This window comes from Gymnogyps californianus, chromosome 4 (assembly GCF_018139145.2).
Source record: "Gymnogyps californianus isolate 813 chromosome 4, ASM1813914v2, whole genome shotgun sequence".
In the NCBI taxonomy this organism is placed as follows: Eukaryota; Metazoa; Chordata; class Aves; order Accipitriformes; family Cathartidae; genus Gymnogyps; species Gymnogyps californianus.
This window is the reverse complement of record NC_059474.1, coordinates 67,294,064-67,320,098: the sequence shown is the minus strand read 5'-3', so window position 1 is coordinate 67,320,098 and position 26,035 is coordinate 67,294,064. Positions and strand designations below refer to the sequence as shown.

The following is a 26,035-nucleotide window of genomic DNA, read 5'->3' as shown; positions in this document are numbered from 1 at the left end:
CCTATTGTTCTTACAGGCAACCCTTGTTAAAGTCAAGACAAAAATATCCTAAACATGCTGAATACTTTTAGTAGAAAAGACTAAGCTCTTAGACCTGTAACAGATCTGGAAATGTAAATCCAAGTTATCAGACTTCAAGATAGACTTATTCTGTAGCTAAATGCTAATTAGTTATGTCTTAACATCACACATAAGAGAAAGAGTTTTTTGTGAAAAACAGGGATTTGTGGAAGTTACAGTGCAGTCAGCCTGGCCTACTGGCAGATGGACTGTCCAGGCTGTAAAAATAGTACTGGGAAGGCATCTTCAGCACTCGGAGGATGTTAGGGTACTAGGTTAATAGACACTTGTAAAATAAATCCAGTAGCGCTGGTTAAGAAGTGATGCATAACCCATGACAGACCTCTGAATGTATAAAGGATATGTGCAGGTGTAACTGTTATTTACTTTGAAGCTAAGTTTCTATTTGCGAGGGTTGCTTTTTTCTTTCTGAAAAAATAATTCTTCACCATGAATCAGCTATTAAACCTTTTTAGCTCTTAAACTTCTGCCTAGTATTTTCCTCTCCCAAGAAAGATGAGGTTCAGCTAGAGAGGAAATAATGTCACATCATATAATGTTGCATCGTATTTGTGTATGATGAACAGTGTGCTATTCTGTCTGCATAATGAAATTCATCAGTTTGTTTTTTTCAGAAAAATACAAGGATTGACCTAAGTTATATTCAAGTCACCATAGATATAACAGATATTTTATCAGGCCTCTCTGGAAAACTGGACTTAAAATGCATGAACTCTTGAAGTCAAGAGGGGGAGGATATTGTATGTTTTCACAGACACTTGAACTCCTTGGAAGTTCAGAAATAACCTACTAGCTTTTACCTTGCTGGGGCTGTTTTCCCCTAAATCAATATTTTTCTGAACTACTGCTTAAGTTCTTTATCATCCAAATAGCTCATACTTCTTGTTTGTTTGTTTGTTTGTTTTTCTTGGGAAAAAAACAAACAAAACAACTTGTGTCCTTAGAATGACAATGCAATATTTGTGTGTATTCTTGATCCCATATCCAGCCACATGAGTTTTGGGGCGCAGTTGTGTGGCATGCAAGCGTATGATTTATTCCTAAATGCTGAGGAGTCTATTTTGGTCTTTGTATGCAGACTTGAGTGATAACTTGTCAGAGAGGTATGTTATGTTTAAAAGCAAGTTAGGGTTTTTGACTTTTATTCATCTTTTCTTTCATTTGTTTGCTTTTATTGCTTTGGCCAGTTAATGGAACCCCAAGCAGTCAATTATCCACCCCAAAATCTACAAAGTCCTCCAGTTCTTCACCGACAAGCCCAGGCAGCTTTCGTGGACTCAAGGTAGGTGCAAGAACCATCAAAAACCCTAAATTCCATTATTCATTGAATGATGTATTAGAGTGACGCTGAAGAAGAAAAAAAAAGAGTTATAATTCTATAGGGTAGCCTTGCTAGTATGATTTTTGAGTTGAAGTGGATAAGAGATCTGAAGTAAGATTTTTGTATTTTGTGTTTGGTTGGGAGGATGGAACTCTCAGCTTAGGAAAGGCGGAGGATGATGAATGTACTTGAATATACCAGTTTGCCCTCCAAATTTTCCATTGTTTCGTGGACTGCAGAAACCCCCCAAGTAATTTCTATTCCCTCAGCCTATATAAATGTAGTATCCTCTTTTTGATACCTTATAGTCTTGTAGCGTTGCCCAAAATTTCATCTGAAGCACCCTTCTTCATCCGTGGCACACAATTTCACCCCTTAATGAGGTTTCCTGCCTGAAAGCGTGTGAGGGGTTCCTTTGGGAGCAGCCTGATGTCTGGCAGATTTTTCTCTGTGTTGCACCAAGAGAATTCTCTTCCTCTCCCGCTTAAAAATTGGTAACATTTACAGTTCTTAGAGGCTGCTCTGTGCCTTTTGCTCTGTAAAATAAAAGGAACAGTCTGGAGTACAGTTGAGCATCTTACTGCTGCATTTGTGCAGCTGTCCTTTCAAGGAGAATTTTCTTATGAAATCATCAGTTGCAGCTTTTCTGGAAGCACACTGAATGGTTCACACTGATTATTCTGATCAAGTAATAGCTCCCATTGGTGAACACAACAGTTGTGAAGAGGCTGCATAATTCTGTGGAAAACTGTTTTGTCAATTAAGAGACTGGCTAAAGGACGTGATTTGAATAGTATTTAGATTTGGGGTTTGACATGCTAATTGTTACCAAATCTTTGTTTTGCAAGGAGTATGGCACTGGTTTCTGCCAGGCTTCTGTGACAATTCTGAGAAAAGATTTTGATTTATTTGTTTAATTCTGATATATTTTTAGTTGTTTGGTTCATTGAGGCAATTTAGTGTTGATCTTTGCCTTTATGTTGTTGAGCTGTACCATCCCATAGCTTCTCTTTGTCCAAAGCTACATAGATTGGCCTTTCCCCTATAAAGCATTTTCAAGAGCAGTAATAGTTGACATTGAAAATTAGAACTCTGTGTCTTAAAATTTGTCTGGACAGCTCTGCTATGACAGTAGAGGACACCAAAATCATTGGACTTGAGGCTCTCAGCTGGTCTGCACTATATTTAACAAATGCTCTTTTGTCTTTCTTTGATGAAATTACAAGTTTAGAAACTAGATAATTTGGTTCGTTTTTTTCCCCACGTTGTCCTGTCTGCTTTTAGCTGGTTAAAGCTGCATTAAGAAGAGGTAATTCTGATAGTAACAAGCAATTTTCAGTAAAGCGGACACGTCCTCTTTCCCCTTCGCTGTCAATTTCACTGAAATAGGCTGTTGTACTTTTTCATTTTGGAATTTAATTGATGCTGGATACTAATGGGTTTTCATGGCAAATAATTCATCCCTATATGACCAAAGAAAACAGCAAAAACAAATTAATCATCTCAGACCTGGCGTGTTACTGAAGTAGTGAGTACCTCTTGTTTTATCCCATTAGGATGCATCTGTTCAGTAGGAGGATCCCAGCTGTGCTCCTGAGACTAAAGATAGGGAAAGTTATCTGGTGAATCTCAGGATAAATTCCAAAAGGATCAAGTACACTGTGCAGTGACCCTTGGTTTTTGATTATGTTCTAGTAGTCACGTCTGTTTCGGTGAAGTATCAACGTACAACCAGTAACAAGGAGGCATGGTTTTATGCAAAACCAGATTCTTTTAAGAAACCTATTGTTATTTTTGTAGGATTGATCTTGGCCAGTCTGATGAGGAAAACAGAGGGAAAGCAGGGAGCAATTTTATTATTTTGAGATTACTGCTTTTCCCTATTGTTAAATAATTCCTAGTTGCTAATACTGCATCGCTGCGCAGACAAGTAGTCTGGCTTCCTGCACTTGTATAAAGAAGGTGCCATGACTGCAGCTGAATGAAAATGTAGATATAAATACCATGGCAGACAGTGAAAGAATAAGGTATATTTCTGAGTTTTCTGGCTTTGGAAATGCAATATTTTGGCTGATTTGTTGTGTAGAAATCATATATGTTTATTTTTGTAGAGCATGAAGCAGCAACACTTAATAATGGTTTCATATGAGCTTGGGGCAGCAGGAAAAGGGAACAAATCAGGGTTGATGTTTCTATTTCCTGTAAAGAGCAGACCATCGGAGCAGCTGCACATAACTGTACTTTAAAAACTGTGTTGTTTGGAAAGCCAGAGCAAAATAAAATATTTTACTATAGATTAGAACCTGGCTAAGCTTTTTGAAGTTTGACGATCAATGTAGAGCTTAAGGGATAATGCTAGTCATCAAGGCAGTAAACTTGCAAAAGATACTGATTACAACAGAAATTTTTTCTCAGTCTCAGACATTGAGTCTTACATTATATTTTCCAAATGCCACTTTTCCTTTAAAGTGAAGTCTTTTCAGTCCCCAAGGATTCCTTCTGCTTCACAACACTTTATAAGCAGAAGTGGTATGCTCAGGCACAGAAAACTCCTTGCAGGAAACACTCCTTGTGAACAGCTTATCTTTAAAGAGAAGGGCTTTCCTTCTGTCCTTTTTAGCTCTTCCAGCCAGAGTGCCCTTGTGCTATTAATTGTTCAGTACATACAGTACGCCAGTTTGCCGTCCAACATCCCAATCTTGCAGAAGTGTTTTAAAAAAATTGTACTGGAGTCTGAGATTATATTGAAGTAAGAAATTTATGCTATGGCTTAATAATGGTAAACACTACAGAATTTTCCCACAACCCCAAATAAATGCCTTTATTCCAGTAAGTGACAAATATGGATACCATGCACCCAATTGCATGCTACTATGTATTCTTATTAAAGTTGTTTATTTTTAACGTCACAATTTTAAACTGTAACTAAGCATTTCACATTGCAGAGGGTTTGTTTCAAGGTAAAGATTTAGATATAAAAGTTAACAAGTATGAAGTTAACAGGTATGAAGTAAATGACCACTCTGTATGATATGCTTTTTTCAGCAAATGTGCTGAGTTTCTTATTTTTCTATTAACTTTTCCACAGAGATTAAAACTAGCGCATGGATTAAAAAATAATGATAGTAGTGCATTAGGTGGCACAGGACAACTGATTGAGAGGAGTCCTTTTGCTGTTCTGTAGGCAGGTGACAATTGAAAGGTTTAACCTTTGTCTTTGGTTCTAACTGTGCATTTATAGATACCCAGATACGCAATGCTGTTAGGGGTACTTTGACTCTTAGCTCTTCCAGTGCATCTGTTACTATGCGCACTTTGTACCATAAAAATAATCCAGAGACTAGATTAAATATGAGATTTTGGAAAATGGTGTTGTAACTTCCTTATGCTTACTTGGATGTGTTTTATTGTCCCCTCTTGAAATTAAGTACCACAAAGTCTTGTCATCTTTTTAAAAAGAAAATAAAATTGTACAAATAAAGAAGCTTTACAGTTGAGGCCTTTCTTAGAATCCCAATTATGCTAAATGGCGTTGTGTTTGAATTTGTCTCAGTATTACTTTTTAGATTGTTTGACCAAATGACCAAAGTGAAAGGGCATTAAAACCTGATCTAACAAATAACTTAAGTACTTGCTTAACTTTAAGCTATTGAGTAGTCCCTTTTACTTCAATGAGGATGTTAACGTACTTAAAGTTAAACATGTGCTTAAGTGATTTGAGGGATTAGTGCCTATCTTCATCAAGGTTTTAAACTCTTCAATTTTGTACACGTGCTTCTGTTAGCAGTTACATGTTAAGAATATTTACATGCAGTTATCCAACCTAGTGACACAGGTGCAATAGCAGTTCTTGGAGGAATTCTTTAACTGCTGCCTTTGTTGAATTTACAATTCAGCATCTTTCTCGCTTACACAGTGGATAAAAAGAGTTGGCTAACTTGTGCTGGTAGGAAAATTGAGGTGTTGCACTTAGTGTCAAGTCCATTCACCATTGTCATCAGTATGCTAAATGCTTTACATGATGTGATGCAACTGAAAATCCCTTTAGAAAAAGAGTAAATCTTTAAGTGGTTCTTCAGTGTTTCCAGAGCAGTGCAACAAAATGCATGACGTTATATATATGCCATACCATGTATGCTCAAATTAATGGTAGCAAAATCACTACATACTAATCGGCTATTGTATTGTTACAAGTAGCTTCTCAGTATAGTGGGGTTACTAGCAGTGTTTAAGTATCGCTTAAAAAATATGAAGTTTCTATCTTACAGATTAAGTTACTATTAAGCAGTATAATAATAAATACTAACAACATCTCACTGGACATACTGATTATATAAATAACATTTCATTTCTGTTTGGAATATCTTTTAGCCTTTTCTTACTGCAGCCTTTCAGGATGAATTACAATGACACTATAAAAGTGTCCCCAGATTTCAGAGAATACTTCTGCAAACGGTTAATTCGCAATTTCACTAAAATATTCATAGTCTACAGTTAGATTCATCACCAATTTGAATGTTTTCATAAAGACAGAGAAAGCTTCTTTGAGAATATCAGGGAGTTTTTCTGAAGGTATGAGAGTTCACATTCTCTTCTTAGCCTTCAGATAAGATTACCACAGCAATGCCCGATCAGAACTCAAGGAAAAGTTAAAAATATTAGACATACTTTTTGTAAGTTTGGCTAGATGCTCTTTGAGGATATTACAGGATCAAAATAGTAACAATAATGTTTGTGTAGGGGTCCCATATTTCCATCTGGAATTTTCCAGACACAAGGGTGTGGGTGTGCGTACATAGGTGTACATGTGTACCATACAGTTCAGAGTCTCTTCAGCACATTATGAATGTGCTGGAGGACAAGGGCAGCACGTTTAGTGCATATTAGATGTACTATGAAGATGCTGAGCAACCATAGGAGGTCTGACTGAAGTCAAAGAAGCACTTGCACATATGTGTACAGGACAATGTACACAGGACCTTTGTATTCCTAGCAACCTGATGGCAAAAGTCCTTCATTTCTGTCCAGACAGGCAAGAAGGACAGACACAGGAAACCTTTAGATGGGTGCTCTAGAAGACACCATTCCATGTAGCTGCCAAGAAGTTAGGTATTTCCTTCAATATGAAAAAAAGCCCCAAATGTTTCCACAAACATTCGTGTCATGGGCAATTAATCTAATCCTGAGTGCAAAGGTTTGTCAACTAAGGTACCATTCCACTTCAAGAGAATATGGGTTTATATCTGTGGATCCTTCCTCACACTCTCATGAGACAAAAAATAAAATCACAGCAGATGTGTAGTAAGTTATCTGGGATTACTTTCTTATGTCCCTGTACGTTTCTATTTTAAATACAAGCACTATGTTTACATTTTTTCAGGTATATGGTAGCATTTTGACTCAAAAGATTTATTAAAAATCTTTGCTACTGGACCAGTAGATGTAGCTTGATTAAAATGACTGTCAAGCTGCTGCTTTTTCATTTCTAAATCACTGACATTCTGATCCAGATTTTAAGGGAATCGTGGGCCAGTCCCTCCCTGCTACTTATACATCACCTTACATTTGCATACCCAGTATCAGTTCATGCTCTTGGACTCTGTGATGGTTTAAAGGCTTGTATGGTTTTTGTTTGATTTTTTTTTTTTTTTTTTGTGTACTTTCAATTTCTTATCCTTAACTTAAAAGTAGAAAACCTGATACACACAGGATCTGTCAGGATGCAGCTGTCTGGCACATTATACATTGGATACTTCAGATAGTAAAAAAAAAAATAAAATCCTACAGTGTGAAGTATAAAATAGAGTTTTTGATGGGTTGGATATTAGTAGGGGTGAAAGGAAGAATGCTAAATGCCTGTTCCTTAGTTATTCTGTCGAGGTGTAATAAGCACGTTGTGTACTAAAGTAGGTGTGTTAAGTTTGTGGATATGACAGATCTAATGTGAGTGTTTCTCACAAAACCACGTGTCATGTTGATAAACCTGGTGACTTAAGTCACAGTCAGTCTATATAAAATATAGAGAAATGTGTTTAGATGTTTTTGTGAACCTGGAAAAATGGTAATTCCACAGAAAATAGTTCAGCATGTGAAGAAAACAAAACAATTGGACAGGTTTTTTTCAGCTCAGTACCTCTTGTAACTTTTTACAGCATCTTTAATTAATCTGTAAAATGATATGCAACTGGTTTTGAGAACTGTGTGTTCACCAAGATATTCTCAGTATCTCTAACAACTATGTTGTATTGTGCATTTGGCTCTGGATGTGCTGTTGAAACACAAACGGGGAGACAACTTAAGGGAAGTAAAAGCAATAATTGTTATATTCTGTATTGCATAATGTTTAAATGCAACAGGAGTGACTGTCGGTGTAAGATGTTCTTGGCCAGTAGCATCCACATTCTGAGGCAATTGTTTTATTTGAAGGGCTGGATAGCCATTCCTGCTCTAAATTACTCTGTGAGCTTTTAAAAACAAAGAATCAAATTCTGCCTCAGGTCTGAGTTTTCTAGGACTTGCATGTGTATGTGAGAGGGTGGATTTAAGACCTGTGCACTCTGAATTTATCATGTGAAGGGGAACAGTATTGGAAGAGAGCAGTAGTACTGTGTGGACTAGAATACAGGAGGAAGAATTGTTGCAAAACCTAATCTGTGGTGTGATTGTAGATGCCATCCATATTTACTAGTGTAATATCAAAGCAACATGCATCCTTTTCTCTTCTCCTTGCTACTTCAGGAATGGCTGGTGAACCAGTCAAGTCTACTTGCACTATCCAGAATCTTTACTTCACCTTCAAAATACCTGCAGCTGTTGGGATACGAATAGTACAAGATATTCTAAATATTACATGTCACTGGGTAGCTAAATAATTAGAAAATTACTTTAATAATAAAAATCACTTTATTCTGTGTCACTTATTGTCAATTCCTACCTCCTCCCCACCTTTTCTGGCTAGTCAAGCACCTTGCAGACATCTTAAGAGTTTATTTCTACTGTGCTCTGACAGTAGGGAAGGACTAGACTGATTTTGCTGGTGAGGAACTGAGATACAGACCTACAGCACCCAAATTACAGGCAGTCTCTGTTGTAGAGTGAGTTCAGCCTCATGTCTAGAGCCATGAGGCAAATTAGTGGCAGAGCTAAGGTTAAACCTGCCGTTTCAGATTCTGATCTAGCACATCAGCCACAACAGCAGCATTAGATTTTTTTCCTTTTTGTGTTCCTTTTAGCTTTTTTCCCTGTTGCTGTTTGCTTCCTTCTTGTAAATACTGTGGTAAGAGGGAATGTGCCCAGTCATGCTCTGACCTGATTACAAGGATGAAGGAAGTTGGAAATGTGGGCTAGATATTCCCATGTATTGTCACTGACTGAAAACCCAAAAGAGATTACCAATAATTTTGGCTGGTGACTAATACTTTGCAATGATCTGTTCTGTTATCTCCGCTTCATGCTTGAAGAAAATGTGACTGACAGGTTAAAAGACTGACTCATGATTTTGCACAAATGTCATTTAACCCAAATGTCCTTGTTCCTGATCCTTGTTAAATAAATAGATAACTCAGAAAGACAGCAGCATTAACATAGCCTGGTTTTAAGTTATTAGCAAGGAGCAGAGTAGTAGCTGACTGGTGGCTGTTTGATGCTACTCCTATGCCAAATGCTAGTAAACATCATTGGTTTAGAGGCTCTGCAAAATTAAGTTGTACAGCTTCTAGTTACTGTACCTTTAGCTGATTTGGCAGCTCAGCTGCCACTAGAAACTTAAGCATTCATTAGCATTTCATGAGCCTTTAGACAATATCCCTGTCTGTTCAGTTCTTTCATTGACAATAGGGTTAATGATTTAAAATATTCAGCAGTGTAACCAGACAATGTCAGCTAAAACGGAAAATGCTGCATTTGCATTCCTGGTGTCATGCAAAGCCATTTCAACAGACACTGAGCTTAAGGCAGAGAAGCATTTTAATCCTTTATGTGGTGAGTGGTGAGAACTACTATAATAGCCCATGAAGAAAACAAGATATGGAACTTCACAGACAGCAAGAAATGTTACGTAGAGGAAGGGGAATGATCTAAAATATGTTTTAATTTCATAGAGCATCCCTATACTTAACTGTAATGGGAGAGCTTATAAAACAGTGGTGCATACAACAAATCCAGTACATTTTACTATTTATGGCATTCATTCCTATGCCTCCACCCCTTTAAAAAAAAAAAAAATTGATTGTTGTGTATGTCCCTGGGCAGTATGACAGGATGACTTTAAGTAGAATTGTGAAGATTCAGATCGAGTACCAATTAAGTTGTTAGTGCAGCAAAAGTAGTTTTCTTCAGCCTTCATCCTTCAAAATCATTTAGATATTTGTTTTTTACACAGTGTCACAGTTACTAAAACTGAATCTATGTCTGGATGCATATCAGACATCTAACTTGAAATGCTTGTAGATGTCATAAATCTTCACGTCCATAATAAGCTAAAATATAGAACGCTAGATCACCAAGCAAATCTGACTATCGTAGATGTACCTGGCCACCTACGCCAAAGTTCTCGCCTTTAAATGAAAACTAGTAGGGCCATGCAAGCATTTCTACATTACCTTCCTAGCATGCCTCAGTGCTAATCTAAAGAGAGCATGTATTGACAGAGTTCAGTTAGGGAAACCTCAGACAGTGCCAGCTATGAAGAGATGTGTTAGACTACAGCACGAGAGCGTGTGCTTGCTGCACTGGCCACTGAATAGTGTCTGGAGATGGCTGTCTCTGGCGATGGCTGTCTCTGGCTTATGTGAAAATGTACGCAGAGCGTATTGTAATGATCTTCTGTAGAATGAGGAGGGAACATTGCCTCCATGCACACTGGCTCCATAGTGTTGAGATGGAACTTGGTGCAGCTGGAGGGAACTTTCTTTGCTGTTTACTGAAATCTGCTCAACTACTTATCTAAACAGGAATATCAGGGCTGAATCTTAAATTGGTGCAAGTTACAATGATGTATTATAATGATGATGAACTGTGAGAAAGCAAGAATAAAAATAAGATGGGACTAGAAAAGTAAACTGACTCTGTATAGGTGTTTTTAAGGTGGGTTTTTTAACGTTGCTGGTTTTTGTCTGGCTCCTTCTTGTGCTTACTTTACCATCAGAAATAATAAGTTCTTATGTACTTCCATAGATCCCTCCACATGGTGGATCTTCTTCCAATGTGAATGGTGTACCTGAATCACTCCATTGCCAGAGTCCCGAAGGTAGGACACCAATAATTGCTAACAATCCTTGCAAAAATTTTGTTGTAGGTGACAGTTGGTTTAGTACTTCTAGATGGTTTCTGATGACTCCAAATCATTTTTTGTTCTGAGATGTTTGATACCTTGTTGACAACCTTGTCTTGGAAAAATTGTTATCGCATTTTCTACATCAATACAGTAAAGCTAGGAAATAAATTTTGTTCTTTTTTTGTCAAGTGGTAGCATATTAGTGGACCCTGCTCTTCAATAGTCACTATTAGGAATTTGAGTGATTTTGAACATGACCTGCAGAGTATCACCAGAAGCGTGTTTGTGGCTGGATTGAAAGTGGCGCCCTCCTCAAAACAGCACATTGTGCTTCAGGTAGAACCACTAGCCCATCAACTGACCTTAGCTAAACTTAACCTTTCATTCCTTATCTCTTTAAAACAATGTTATTTTTTAAATTATTTTTAAATTTCATTTTAGAGTCAATTTTTTCATTTAAAAATACTGAAATAAGCAGCTGTCAAACTTATTTGCATTTTGGATGTTTCAGCAGCAGCTAAGGGAACTTGAAGGATTTCAGCAGATAAAACTTTTGGTTCTTTTACATGCATTGTAGATGAATCTTATTTGCATTTTTGCTTTGAGTATGCAAAAAGATACTTCAAAAAAAAGTATTTTGAGTTCAGAAAATATTTAGACTAAGGACTTCTAACTGCATTCATTACTTTTAGAATATGTCCACACAAAAACATAGTAATATTTGATTTGTGTGTTAAAAGGTCAAAGAACTCTGATTAGTCTTATCTTGTTCTTTCTTAAGTTTAAGATAAAACCAAGGGAATAAGCTGTGAAGAAAACAGCTTGCTTTTAAGTTTTGTTTCGCATTTGTGACTGTTCTGTATCTGTGGAACCCATTGGGAATATATTACATCCTGCTGACACTTCTCTTCAGCTTGCATTATTGACCTTGCTTTTTTGCAGGTGTGAATGGAAACAAGTGCTCAGGGTCATCTACCATTCTTGAGAAGTATAAAGTGGGGAAGGTGATTGGTGATGGCAATTTTGCTGTTGTAAAGGAGTGCGTAGAACGGTGAGCAAGGAAACTGTTCAGTACTGCTGTTTATTTTACTGGATAAAGCCCTGTGCATTAGCATAATTTCATAGAAAATGTGATGAGATGAAAGCAAAAAGCAGTTGCAAGGATATGCCTATGCTTCAGGAGAACAAGGCATAGCAAAACACGCAGAGCTTCCTATGTATTATTCCAGCAAAGGGGTACGAGAGCAGCAGAGGAACATGGCTTTTTATCCCAAAAACTAAAGGAGGTATCACCTAATGGCGGCTCTTAAGGAAACCCCACAGATCTTCAAGAAATCCCCTCACACAACAGACTGTTGTGGATGGCAGGAAATTGTATGTGGCATCTAAACAGTCTTTGAGAGAACCCCCTTCTGCCTCAGCAATTCTGCTGCTATAGTATCCCTACCGCCTGCTGCTTAAATGATTTTTCACAGCTTTCAGTATACTGTGGGCAAAGTCTTCTTAAAGGCATGCAGTTGGTGGCTGTTAGCCTGTGCTACTGACTCCTTTGTGCTTGCTTCTTCTGTGAGGTAGTGCGGTGACTAGCCAGAGACTTTTCAAATCAACCCTTCAACATTCCAGGCTCTGAAATATTCTGGTGCCTGATTTCGCATGGGGTAGACAGGATACCTTTCCAGACCTGTGCTGTGTTACTGCTCTTCCTCTGCAAGCTTTGTGTCACTTTGCTGCTAGTGCAAACATAACAGATGATTTGACTGTCACTTTCTCAGTGTATTTTTTTAGAACCACCTTCTGCTATCTTCACCGATCTGAGAGTTATGTCAGCTGCTTAAATATTATGAGGACTCTCCAACTTGTACGCAAATACTGGGCAAATTCAGCAAATGTCTGTAAAAACCATAAAAGTTACAGAAACAGTTTCTATTATTTGATCCTCATCTGCTGGTGTTATTTAAATGAAAAGAAAGATAATTATGAATGGAAACATCTTATTCCAGCCTTAGCAGATCATAGATGCATAGATAGATACTTTTGCCGAGTCATCCAAATGGGCCAAAATGGTTGGGCTCTGAGGCTGAACCTTGGGCCTCCTCTACTGAAACATAGGTGAATGGATCTTACAATCCATAACTTTCTGCAGCCATTATTGCTTTTTCTCAAGAGAATTGTTTCTTCATATTGTATCTATCTGGATTATTTCTCTCCATTACTGAGAATAATATTGGCAGGTGGTATGTAACACAATGTCTAATACACCCTTCTGGTTTATAGCAGCAAATGACAATTGTTATTTTTAATACTTTTTGAGAAAGTGCTGTAGAAGCATGCAAGGTTTATAGAGTAAGCAATAAAGACTGGGGTGGCAGCTGCTAGAGATACTAGCCGAGTACAGCGCTGATGAAAAAAAAAGGCTAAATGTGATCTGAATATGCTACAATTACTGCTCCAAAAAAGTTCCTGTTGGATGTGCAGGTTTAAGGTAATGCTTCTTATCAGTGTTAACATCTAGACTCCAAGGTCTTGATTTTTTTTCTTCTTTTTTAACAGTTTCTACCAACAAACTCTGGTTCCTGACAAGCATTACCGTATCAGTGTATAATCATGTCCCTACTGCTTTAAACACTGCAGGTCTGTTACAAAAACTGTGTGAAGGCAATATAGCCAGCTGAGTTGCAACTGGATTTCTGTCCATTTCATTTTGCAAGAAGCTACACATAAAAGGCTTGAGAGAAACTGAATAGAATAGAATATTTCAGTTGGAAGGAACCTACAACGATCAGCTAGTCTAACTGCCCAACCACTTCAGGGCTGACCAAAAGTTAAAGCATGTTTTTCAGGGCATTGTCCAAACGCCTCTTAAACACTGACAGGCTTAGGGCATCGACGACCTCTCTAGGAAGTCTGTTCCAGTGTTTGACCACCCTCTTGGTAAAGAAATGCTTCCTAACGTCCAGTCTAAACCTCCCCTGGTGCAGCTTTGAACCATTCCCATGCATCCTGTCACGGGATGCCAGGGAGAAGACATCAGCACCTCCCTCTCCACTTCCCCTCCTCAGGAAGCTGTAGAGAGCAATGAGGTCACCCCTCAGCCTCCTTTTCTCCAAACTAGACAAGCCCAAAGTCCTTAACCACTCCTTATAGGACATTCCTTCCAGCCCTTTCACCAGCTTTGTTACACTCTTCTGGACACATTCAAGGACCTTAACATCCTTCTTAAATTGTGGGGCCCAGAACTGCACACAGTACTCAAAGTGAGGCCGCACCAACGCTGAATACAGCAGGATAATCACCTCTTGACCGTCTGGTTATACTGTGTTTGATGCATCCCAGGATGCGGTTTGCCATCTTGGCTGCCTGGGCACAGTGCTGATTCATATTGAGCCTGCTGTTGACCAGCACCCCCAGATCCCCTTCTGCAGGGCTGCTCTCCAGCCACTCCTCTCCCAATTTATACTTGTACCCAGCATTACTCCATCCTAGGTGCAGAATCTGGCATTTTGACTTGTTAAATTTCATCCCATTAATCATAGCCCAATGCTCCAATCTATCTAGATCCCTCTGCAAGGCCTCTTGTCCCTCAAGAGAGTCAACAGCACCTCCCAGTTTGGTATCAGCAACAAACTTGCTAATGGTGCATTCAACTCCTGCATCCAGATAGTTGAAAAATATATTGAACAGGACTGGCCCTAAAATTGAACCCTGAGGAACACTGCTGGTGACCGGTCGCTAGCCAGATGTAGCCCCATTCACTACAACCCATTGAGCTCTGCCTTTCAGCCAGTTCTTCGCCCAGCGCACCGTGAACCCGCTCATCCCACAGTTGGACAACTTGTCCAGAAGGATGCTGTGAGGGACAGTATCAAAAGCCTTACTAAAATCCAGAAAAACTACATCCACTGCCTTCCCTTCATCCACTAGGTGGGTGACCTTATCATAGAAGGATATCAATTTAGTTAAACAGGACTTTCTCTTTGTGAACCCATGCTGACTGTGTCTGATGATTGCATTATTCTTTAAATGCCTTTCAATAGTAGTCAGTATAATCTTCTCCATAATTTTTCCAGGAACTGAGGTTAGACTAACATGTCTGTAGTTCCCTGAGTCTTCCCTCATCATACCCTTTTTGTAAATTGGAATAACACTGGCTAGCTTCCAGTCAGCAGGGACCTCCCCAGACTCCCAAGACCTTTGGTAGATGATCGAGAGGGGTTCTGCCATAACATCCATTAGCTCCTTCAGTACTCTGGGGTGAATCTCATTAGGCCCCATGGACTTGTGAACATTCAGCTGATACAGCTGGTCCCTTACAATTTCAGTGTCTGCAAAAGGAAAGTCACTGTTTCCACACTCGTAGTCCTACAACTCATAGGACCGGGCAGCCCAAGGTCTATCAGTATTATTAAAGACTGAGGCAAAAAACCACATTGAATGCCTCTGCTTTTTCTTCATCCCTATTAGTCAGATGACCATCTTCAACAAGTATCAGTCCAATGTTTTCTTTAGACCTCCTCTTGCTATTGACATACTTAAAAAGCCCTTCTTGTTATCTGAAACAACACTGGCCAGTTTCAACTCTAACTGAGCTTTGGCCTTTTGTGTCTTCTCCCTGCACGTACGAACCATGGCTTTGTAATCTTCCTGCAAAGCCTGACCTTGCTTCCAGAGATCATACAATTTTTTTTTCCTCTTGAGCTCCATGAGGAGTTCCCTGTTCAGCCAAGCTGGTCTTCTGCCCCACTTGCTTGACTTCTTACAACACACTGCTCCTGTGCTTCTAAAAGGTGGTTCTTAAAGACTGACCAGCAATCGTGGACTCCTAAGCCCTCAAAAGCAGATTCCCAGGGTACTCTGCTAAATAGCTCCTTGAATAGCTTAAAGTTTGCTTTCTTGAAATCCAGCGTAGCAACTCTGCTGTCCTTTTTTCTCATTACACCAAAAATTTTAAACTCAACCATTTAATGATCACTGTGGCCAAGACAGCCACCTACCATCAAATCCCTCACAAGTCCTTCTCTATTCACAAACAGCAAGTCTAGGAGGGCATCTTTCCTAGTTGGCTCACTGAGTACCTGTGACAAGAAGTTATCTATCATCTCCTACAAACTTCAAGAATTTCCAAGACCTGCTCGACACAGCGGTATGATATTCCCAGTTGATGTCTGGGAAGTTGAAATCTCCCATAAGGGCAAGGGCTACTGATCCAGAAATTTCTCCTAACTGCCTATAGAGTAACTCATCAGTGCTTACATCCTGGCTGGGTGATGGGTAGTAGACACCCACTACAACATCTCCTTTGTTTTCCATCCCCTTAATCCTCACCCAGAGGCTCTCAACCACATCATCACTGTAAGGGCTGTACAATCAAACCTCTCCCTTACGTATAGTGCAACATCTCCGCCTTGCCTGCCCTGCCTCTCCCTCCTGAACAGCCTGTAGCCCTCCATCCCAGCACTCCAATCGTGGGACTCATTCCACCAAGTCTCACTAATACCAATGATATCATAGCTCTGAGAGCTGACCAGTGCTTCCTGTTTGTTTCTCATACTGCATGTGGAAGCATTTCAGATACGCTCTTGAGCCCTCCATGCTCCCAGGAGCAGTGTTAGTGTTCACACTAGCATTGCTGTCCTCAGGCGATGCCATGCCAACTCTTGGCTTACCTACTGCAATCCTGTTGGTATCCCTTCCCCCATCGATTCTAGTTTAAAGATCTCTCGATCAGCCCTGCCAGCTTATGCCCAAAGATGCATTTTCCCCATTAGGACAGGTGGATCCCATCAGGCCCCAGCATACCTTGTCTCTCGAAGGCTCTTCCATGGTTTAAAAACCCAAAGTTTTGGCACAGGCACCAAATGAATGATGCTTCACAGTGTTTTCCCATGCACCCTGAAACTGGCCACACATCCTTTGTTATCTATAGAGTGAAAAACATCCATGAAAGATAACAGGTTAAAAGCATAAGATAACGTAATTTATTATTTTCAGAAATATCGACTGTGCATTTTGGAAATCACTTAAGTTCCACTGAAAATGGGACAAGGGCTGCTAAGTCACTTGGGTTTCAAAACATCTGTGCTTTTTGGAATGAGGAGACTGGACTAGAAAAACAACTTTCCAATTATTTAAAAAAAAAAAGCAAAATTAAACTTAAAAATCTAGTTTTGTATGTGATCCAGTCTTTATATTTAGTGAAGCATTATTAAATGAACTTTATATAAAATAAATATACAACAATAGTTGCTAATAATAACAGTTGGAGAGGAAATGCCAACTACAAATGCTTGTCTTTTAATTCCTATTAATTATTATACTTCATTTCTAATAGTGTTGTGCTTAGAAGCCTTAGTTGTACAGCCAGGATCCTGTTATACCAGCTGTTCTACAAAAAGAATAAGATGGTCTCTTTTGTAAAGGGTGCCTATATGTCTGTATATAAAGACATGAGTCAACAGATGGACGCTGACAGCTAGACAGAAGAATACCAGAAACCTGTCAGACAATACTGGTGTATGATAGGCAGTGGTATTAGCACACAAATTATGTGCATGATAGCCAGGGTTTTTTCTTAGGTGCTATAGTAAAGGACATTTGCGAGAGGGATTTGAAGTTGGTTGATGAATTGGCTTTGTGAACGTTAACTCCTCTTTCTACACAGCATAAGTGACGAAGGTTTACTAAGTGGATTTTGCTGATCAGTTATTTGCAGGCTTTCAGATAATGCACTTAATTTAGTTTAACGCATAAATTGTGATTCTGAATTACACGTTGTATTCATAGTAGATTTTACATCAGGTCTATAATATGAGGATCACAGATACCATTTAGATAACACGTCTATCTAAAGACCAGATCAGGTTGTAACTATGACAACCTCGCAGATACAGCTGTGCTTTCAGAGCAGAGATTGTCTACTGCATTTTTTCAATAATGGATAGATTGAATGTGAGACATTAATTCAGTTCCTTTTTTTGTAATTTTGACTAGTGGTATCTAATGTCAAAAGTACAGTGAAAATTAACCTGGAAGTTTAAAAACATGCCTGACTCTTGCTTTTGTAACTGCCTCCAGTGTTTTTTACCATACATGCTAGTGGTGTTCTGATGTACACTGGAGCCTGTAGGTACTGACGCAACACAAAATAGTAGCAACAAGGTCTTATGGCATTTTCTTGTAATTTTTAATTCATTGTTAATATAAGTAGTAATGTCTTCTTCATTTAAAAAAAAAAAAGATAATTCATTTGTGTTGCTTTTTTCTCTCATTTTCTCCCCCTCTGGAGAAGCGGAGAAGATTTTTGTTGCTTAAAGAGACAAAAGGCAAACAAGAGCTCCTTTCTGTGAGAGTATTTACTGAAAACAGTAATCCTTTTTACTTTGTATATAACCACCCTCTTAAATGTCATGGGACTTTAGATGACTGCTACAGAATTCCGTAGAATACTTAAAAAAATAAAGAAATAATGAAATACAAAAGGTCAAAATTAGAGCCTAATAAATTCTGCGGGATTTTAGACTAGTCTGTAATGAACGATGAGTTTTTAGCTCTGCTGAATCCTGTGGAATTTTTCCACTAGGGTATCAATCTTTCTTCTGCTCACTTACACATAAATGTGAATGATTTTATCTTTAAAGCCTACCCGTTGAACAAAGCTAAGTGGAAGGCTCAAGACAAATTTTGCATGTTGCATTAAAGAAGTGACAGAGAGTTGTGCCAGGTCACAGAAGAATGAATTGCAGCTGGAGCCTGGGATTAATACACAAAGTGAGCTAGGTTGTGGTAGTCAGGGAAACAGCAGGCCCAAATGCTGCTGAGAAAACAAAAACCAAAATCAAGTCCGTTCTGTGAATTTTCTGTCAGCAACCTCCATGGGTCAAGGCATTCTGTTATGATGATGTATATTCTTACAGTTAATGCCACGATTTGTTGACCAGTGTCTAATTAATGGTTCTCATATTTTTCTTGCTAGATCTACAGGAAAGGAGTTTGCACTGAAGATTATAGACAAGGCTAAATGCTGTGGAAAGGTAGCGTACAACAATTTGCATGTATAAGAAAAATAGCAGAAACAGCACTAGCAGCTGCTCATTAGTCATAAATGGTGGGTGTGTTTGGGTTTTCTGACTATTTTCAGAATATCTGTTTAACAGGATGATAATGTATCCAAGAAGCAAATAATAATAGTGAGTGTTAGTCTACTAGATAATAGAGTAAAAAACAAACAAATTGTCATCTATTTTATTGGACTAACAAAGAAAATGCTAATATGTGTCCAAAATATATTAGAAAGATTTTGATCCGTAAAATATGAGAGAGGAAATTTGCAGCCATATGTGTATTTATAGAATTCCCATCCCTCTCTGCCTCTTATTTTTGTCTTTTTATGGCTGTACATGCTCCTTTTATATGCAGAACGTGGATTTGGAAAGAAATTTTTGCAACCATTTATTTCTGTTTATGTAGTTTCACCATCCTGTGTAACAAAGATCTCTTAACAAAAGAGTTCCTTAAACTTTCTTTTTAATTCAAGCTCAAAAAAAACAAGTCCAAAATTGTCTCTCCAGCGGAACAGCATGTTACATATCGAAGCAAATATCTGAGAGTGTCAGACCTCTTCTTCGCCTTCCTCCCAAGTACAGAGATTTTAAAAAAGGAAGAAAAAAACTCCAACCTACAGCCAAGAATGTAGACTAAGTGTTGGAATAGATAACAACAAATAAAATACTTCTGTTTTCACTGATTTGCAATACCTTAAAAACAAAGTGCTCTTGGGGAACTTATGAATCAGATGGATCGTAGTTTAGGGTTAGCTAAAAGAACACTGAGGGCACAGTATTAATTAGCGATCAAATTCTGGATTAAAGTCTCTTTGAGAGTAGGAAATATGCCATTCTCTCAAGGATGACTGAAAAGATGGACTTTTTGATGCAAACAACACCTTATTTTTTTATGTAAATGATTGCACTGAAATGATTCTGGAGGTAAGTTTGCAACCAAGTCAAGGTTTTAATTCAAAGGTACCCTTTTTGTCAGTTACATAGAGTAACTGCTCTGAAGTGTAATTCAGAGCTCCAAATGTTGAATGTGCCCTTGTAGAAAGATGTAGCAAGTCTGTATGACATTCTTTGTATGGTAAGGAGCTGTATATTACTGTACACTAATGCATTACCTGCTGTGATGACTTGCTTTAAGTAGAGGTCCTCAAACAGAAATGTTCTATCTATGCAGATTTTAAATTGTGTATTAGGTGCTAGGAGATGAGTGTTCCCACCTCCCTATCACTTTATCCCATATTCTCTAGGTTTATTTAAGGGAAGATTTAGAAAAGAATCTTAAAAATGTATAAACACAAGTGCCTAATTGCCTTTTTGAGATTAAAATGTTGCCCTTTCTTCGGCTGTGCGAAGGGTGACGCGGCGTGTTTCACTCCAAAAGAAAACTTTTGAGTGATGTGTACAGCTTGCAACATTAGATGTTTTTTATTACTTGTCTGAGTCAGCTGCTTAGGTATCATAAATTGGCATGATCTAGAGATAGACAATCCATTTTATACAGCAGAGTTTAGATGTATTTTCTATTTATTGTTCTCACTGCTTTAAAACAAACAAATAAAAAAAAAAAATCAATGCCATGGATGTATACTTGTCTGTTTTGAAAGGATCTGTGTCCGTATATCTACGTACAGATGTATGTGTACGTACAAGCAGAGGACTGTTGTTAGGAAGATGTTTATACCTGTTAGGGCAGTGGCAGAACTGTCCACGAAGAATGCCAACAAAGAAAATAATTAAATTTTGCTACAGCTTACTCCTTCCTCACTCTGTTTCACATGCCAAAATAAGCCCTGCCTTAAAAACACCCATCTGGCCCAAATATGCATGTCTTGTATGTTGCTCACTGCTCTCTAGCAGTTTATCTTGGATGTCCTAAAACTTGAATCCAATTGACTAATGTATTATTTTCCACAAGTGGCTTAAATGTTAATTATACAATAATTTCTCTGTAAATAGATCATATTAATGTAGACTGAAATCTATATTGCACTATCCAGGAAAACATTATAACAAGTTTGAGAATTATTATTTTTTTACGTGACAAAATATAGCAATACAGTGGGGTAGCTGAAAATAACTAACTACATATTAGTCAGCATTTTGAGGACAGGTATTAGTAGCTCAACAACATTTTGGAGCCTTTTTAAAAAAAATTATTATTGTTTATTTTAAATAAACATTACTTATGCCTGAGCTTTATTTAAAGCAATTAACAATTTAGTCAAGTGAAACAAAGAAAGCACAGGTAAAGCTATTGTGCCTTACTTGTAATTAATGGATGTAATAAATTTAATATGTTATCTGTTCTTTAGGTAGAAAAAGCTATAATAAGATTCTAGTTTTTGCTTGGACTCTTAATGCTAGTTTTGAATTTACAGGCTTCCATCCATAAGGCTTAGTATGCTGTGGCTGTTCACTTTTGTCTGTTGATGAGATTCAGCATTGTGTTTAACAAAATTGCTTCGTGTTTGTTTGTTTTTTTTCTCCAGAGCACTTTGCTTGGAGCAGACATATGTTTGTTCAGAATGACAATTGATGCTCTTTCAAACTGAATTTCAAAGGTGTGACTGTTTAACCCGTATATGCGCACCACACTCTCACGAAATGAGATGCACACATGGCATGTGGTTTCTGAGTTACATAGCCACATAAAGCTTTGGCAAAAACACAATGCATCCATAAATAACCCTGGAAATAGAAGGTGAAGTAGCGTAAGATCTTCAATCACTGCCTATGCACAGTGGATCCCATCTACTTCTAGTGTTCTGCTCACAAATGCATGAAGTGCATGCTACTAATCAGTGCATTAAACATGAATAAGTTCCAAGTCCAGTGACATGATTTGTTATCTGCCAAAGTGTAAGGAAACTAGTGTTTTATGCAAGCATTGTTACTTATTTTGCAGTGAACCTAAATACAATACCTGTATTCCAGTATTTATAAAGGAAAATGCAAATCATTCTTCACATGAAAGGGGCATGCAATTTTCTTCACTCTCCAGTGTTAACCAAGTGCTAAGATGTTCTAGAAAACAAAACATTCTGAAACTAATTTGTTCTTGAAAGACATTACTTCCTCAGAAGTATAGGGAAGGGAAAATTAAACTCAATCTGTGTGCTGTTTAGCTGTTGGAGCCACAACGACTTAACTGAGCTATTACATATTTTGCAGATTGTAAATCTGAACATACATATAAAATGAACTGAAATCCATAACCAAAGCAGTTATAATATTTTTCCTGTATATAATCCACAACTTTTTTAAAAAATAAAGTCCTTGAAAACAAATCCTAGGTAATCTGTCCTTGAGTAACCTACGCTAAATGAGAGGTGAAGGCTGGAGAGGATCAAGAACATGTTAACTATTGATGGGAGGGTGGCAGGTTACAATGATCCAGCTTGGGGGCGGGGGGGTTCTGAACTTAATTTCACCTCATAATACCCACATAAGAATATAATCTGCACTTCCTGAATTGCTGTCATGTTCTGGGGTCTTTTTTCAGAGATATCCCATTGGTTATGTGTGTGAAATACGGTATTTTAAATTAATTTGGTCAATTATGAAGTACAGTTGGGCTAAAATACAACTTAAAATCCAGCATCTGAAAATAACCTTCTGCTATATAAATTAAACAGCAAAAAGAGTGCTCACTGATCAAGTGATCAGTGGTCAGCTGATCAAAGGAAAAGTGAATTGGCAATTTCATGTCTGTTTAGATAAACTTCTGTCCTCCTTTCTGAACAGGAACACCTGATTGAAAATGAAGTGTCTATTCTGCGTCGAGTGAAGCATCCAAATATCATTATGCTTATAGAGGAAATGGACACCCCAACAGAACTCTATCTGGTGATGGAGCTGGTCAAGGTAAGACTAAGATGACTTTTTTTTTTTTTTTTTTTTAAATTCTCTGTGTTGGTGTGAAATCTGAGAAGTATCTAGGAACATTAAGATCTTGGGAGACATAATCCGATAAGATTTCAGTGGCAACCTGCATTTTTAATCATGCAAATACTCTTGTCAATCAGTTATGTTAATGGAATTTATGTCTCCTCAGTTGTAACTAGACTATTTACACAGATTTGAGGTAATTCTGCAATGTGCACAGTCTAGAGAGAAGTGGATAGTGGTTTTTATATCATGTTTACAATATGTGGGGGTAATAGTGATATGCATTTACTGACAGAACGCCTGCATTTACTTCACTAATATCTTTAATAATTTGCTTTAAAGAAACAAACTCTCTTTAATGAATTTCTCTTAGTAGACAATAGATACAATGAATAGTTTAAACTCAAGGACCAGCAAAATTAAAACTCAAAAAAATCTCACCTGTTTTGCTTATATCGAACATTCACTTGCCTTATTTCCAATTCACCAGAAAATAGATGCTGCTTTCATACATATACAGAGAAAACAAAAATCTTCATTTTGCTGTCACCTTGTGAACCAAATACACAAGTTGCATCAAGTTTTAGTCATGCACTCTCTTGTCTGTGTTCTGTACATACACAGGAACACTGCACATCAGCTTGATAGGCATGTCGGATACAAATAATATATATCATCATCATCACTTTTTATTTCTGTCTGAAACATTGTGAAATTCAAGAGTCCCCTCTAGAATGGTTGCCAGCCTGGGAAACCTCTAAAGAAAGTCTGTAGTTGTTGAATTTGTAATTTCTGTAGCCTACCCATTTCTCTTCCTTTCTAGAAGTTATTTTTATATAGTAGAGGCTTTTTTGGTTTTAAGACAGTATTTTTTTTATATTTTAATACACCACCATCTTGGCCTGTATTTCCTGAATTGCTGCTTCTCTTCCACGTGTATTGAAATGCTTGGAATGCCACCCACAGCTCAGACAGATCACTCCTACAGATGTATCCAGGGTAACCATCATAGAGACGCCCACGTAAAATTTGTTGCAAAGACTGGAAATGCTGCATCAGTAACTCGCTTACATGTTGTTATGTATTCCAAGAGGAATAGGGCATCCATAATCAGAGACTGCACAACTGGCACATTCAGAAATCACCTGTAGGTTCTGCACTTTGGTGTATCATAGAACCATTTAGGTTGGTAAAGATCGTGCTTATGTTGTTTGCCTTCTTCAGCTATATTTATTTATATCTACAGAAATTCCAATTTGCAGTTCATTAAAATTGCTGAATATTTGTTACGTTAGGCTTTTTATTATTGGGCTAATTTGTATTACTTTAGGCTTTACTCAAAATCAGGGCTGTTTTTTGCTATGTAAAGGTATTATATTGCTAAGATGAAGAAAAGGGAAACTGTGTGCCTGTACCTGTAGGTAATATGAGTGATCAAAGGTAGGAAGATCAATAGAATGAAATCAAGACAGAGAAGAGCTGTGATTTGCCCAAACTCAGACACCAGAAGCCTGGAGTACAGTTGAGAATTTAATGTAGATGACCCAAGTCCCAATCCAGTATCTTGGTGACAAGATCATCTTTCCGCAAAATAAATTTTTTCCTGTTTAACAGGCATTTGAGCATGCCTTTTGTACAGGAAGATTTTACGTGGCTTATGAAATATCATCATCTTAATTATTTTTCATGTAGTGATCTATTATCTTTCCATTACTTTAGGGAGGAGATCTGTTCGATGCTATCACTTCTTCTACAAAATATACAGAGCGAGATGGGAGTGCAATGGTCTACAATCTAGCCAGTGCACTCAAATACCTTCATGGTCTCAACATTGTGCACAGAGACATCAAGCCAGAAAATCTCCTGGTATGTCCCCTTTATTTTCTAATATTTTCTCTTACTCTGTTCTCATTAATGCAAATGCTTGTATATAAATGTCAAGGAGCTGAGCAGAGAACAGCAGGAATATTAATTTAGAATAAGTATGTATGAAATAAATCTTCTGCCATGAGATAGCAATCACCATAACCCACGTGAGCTGTGCTCAAACCCATCCTTAGATCTGTCTTTATTTACATTTTGATTGGCTGCCATTTGGATAAGCAGGAGTATTGTCTCACAAAACAATGAATTTTAAAGCTATGTCGATGAATTATTTATTATAGTTTGCAAGTAGGAGAAAAGGTGGGCTGAGTGCCATTTCTTTGAATGATCATATGGTTATCTCAAGCAATTTTTTTTTCTTTTTCTTTCAGTGTCACAGTAGGAACATCTTTCTGATGATTTACCAGTATTCTAGCCATGAATTAACTCTGTATATACATTTATTTTGTCCTAGGGGACTGACTACTTTTGTTTTCAGCAGAGACATAAAATAACTGTGTTGACAAGAATTACCATGAAGTCTGCTTTGGGAACTGCTTAGACTACAGTTCACAGAATGGGAACAGCGTGCTATCTTGCTTATACACAGAGGTTATACTTGTATTACATATTAGGTATTAGATATTACGTGTCGTGCACTGAACGAACAGGGCCATAATCTCCCCTGCTTGAGCCACTGTCATCAGGAATGCTAGTAGCTTTCATCAACACTTGGGAGGCATTTCTTAAAGCCTTCTGTGGTGTTTGTCAATCCTGTTTAATGAGGTGGCATCTAGAGTAGGAGTCATGGCTTATCCTAGACGGGATTTTGAACTATTACAAGGATAGGGCTATAAACTGAAAATATTTTCCAATTAATAGTTAATTCTTTCCCAACTAATTCCACTGACAGTGTTTAGCAATTTAAATAAGCCCTCAAATAAATTAGATTGTTTAGCAAAAGGAAGGGGGGGGGGGCTTCTCCTGGAAAATGTAGTCACGGCAACATGGCACTTAAAGAAAATGAAGGTGGAAGTCTCACTTATTATCAGTGCATCTTCAAACACAGCCAGTCCAAAGAAATTTTAAGCTCTCATTAGTGATTGAATCAGTTATAAATAGGCACAAATGTCCTTTCTGCCTAGAAAGCCTAAAGCGATTACTCAACAGATGCAAATCTTATTCACTGTGATTGACAGTGGCAGAATGTTAAGATAACATACTGGTGTTGAATGTAAATGCAAATAATTCCCATCAATTGCTACCTATAATTGCAAGTAGTTAGTTCTTTTGCACAGGGTCATCCAGCTGTCTGAATTACATTCTCTTTACTAGTCATGCATTTAAAAATACAAACTGTAAGAGTAATAGCACATATGAAGGTGTTATATCAAGGAGAACAAGTGTTTCCATTAATGATATGAATTACACAGGGGAATGAAGGAAGGTATTGCTGCCTTAGCAGTATTCAGTTGTTTGAGGAAACCAAATAAATTCAGCCATTCTGGAGTCCTACATTCTAGAAACTAGATCCTATTGAAATCATGTTAACAT

General features: G+C 37.8%; 1 protein-coding gene across 2 annotated transcripts in view; it reads left to right on the top strand.

Moving 5' to 3' along the window:
- The window catches only part of DCLK2 (doublecortin like kinase 2), a 94,581-nt gene that overhangs the window by 55,061 nt on the left and 13,485 nt on the right, over positions 1–26,035 (top strand). For both annotated transcript variants that reach the window (XM_050895408.1, XM_050895407.1), the window contains 6 exons: positions 1,269–1,363; positions 10,577–10,649; positions 11,619–11,727; positions 18,646–18,703; positions 22,475–22,594; positions 24,338–24,484. In XM_050895408.1, the coding sequence (XP_050751365.1) occupies positions 1,269–1,363; positions 10,577–10,649; positions 11,619–11,727; positions 18,646–18,703; positions 22,475–22,594; positions 24,338–24,484 (602 nt within the window). The remainder of the gene's footprint in view (positions 1–1,268; positions 1,364–10,576; positions 10,650–11,618; positions 11,728–18,645; positions 18,704–22,474; positions 22,595–24,337; positions 24,485–26,035) is intronic.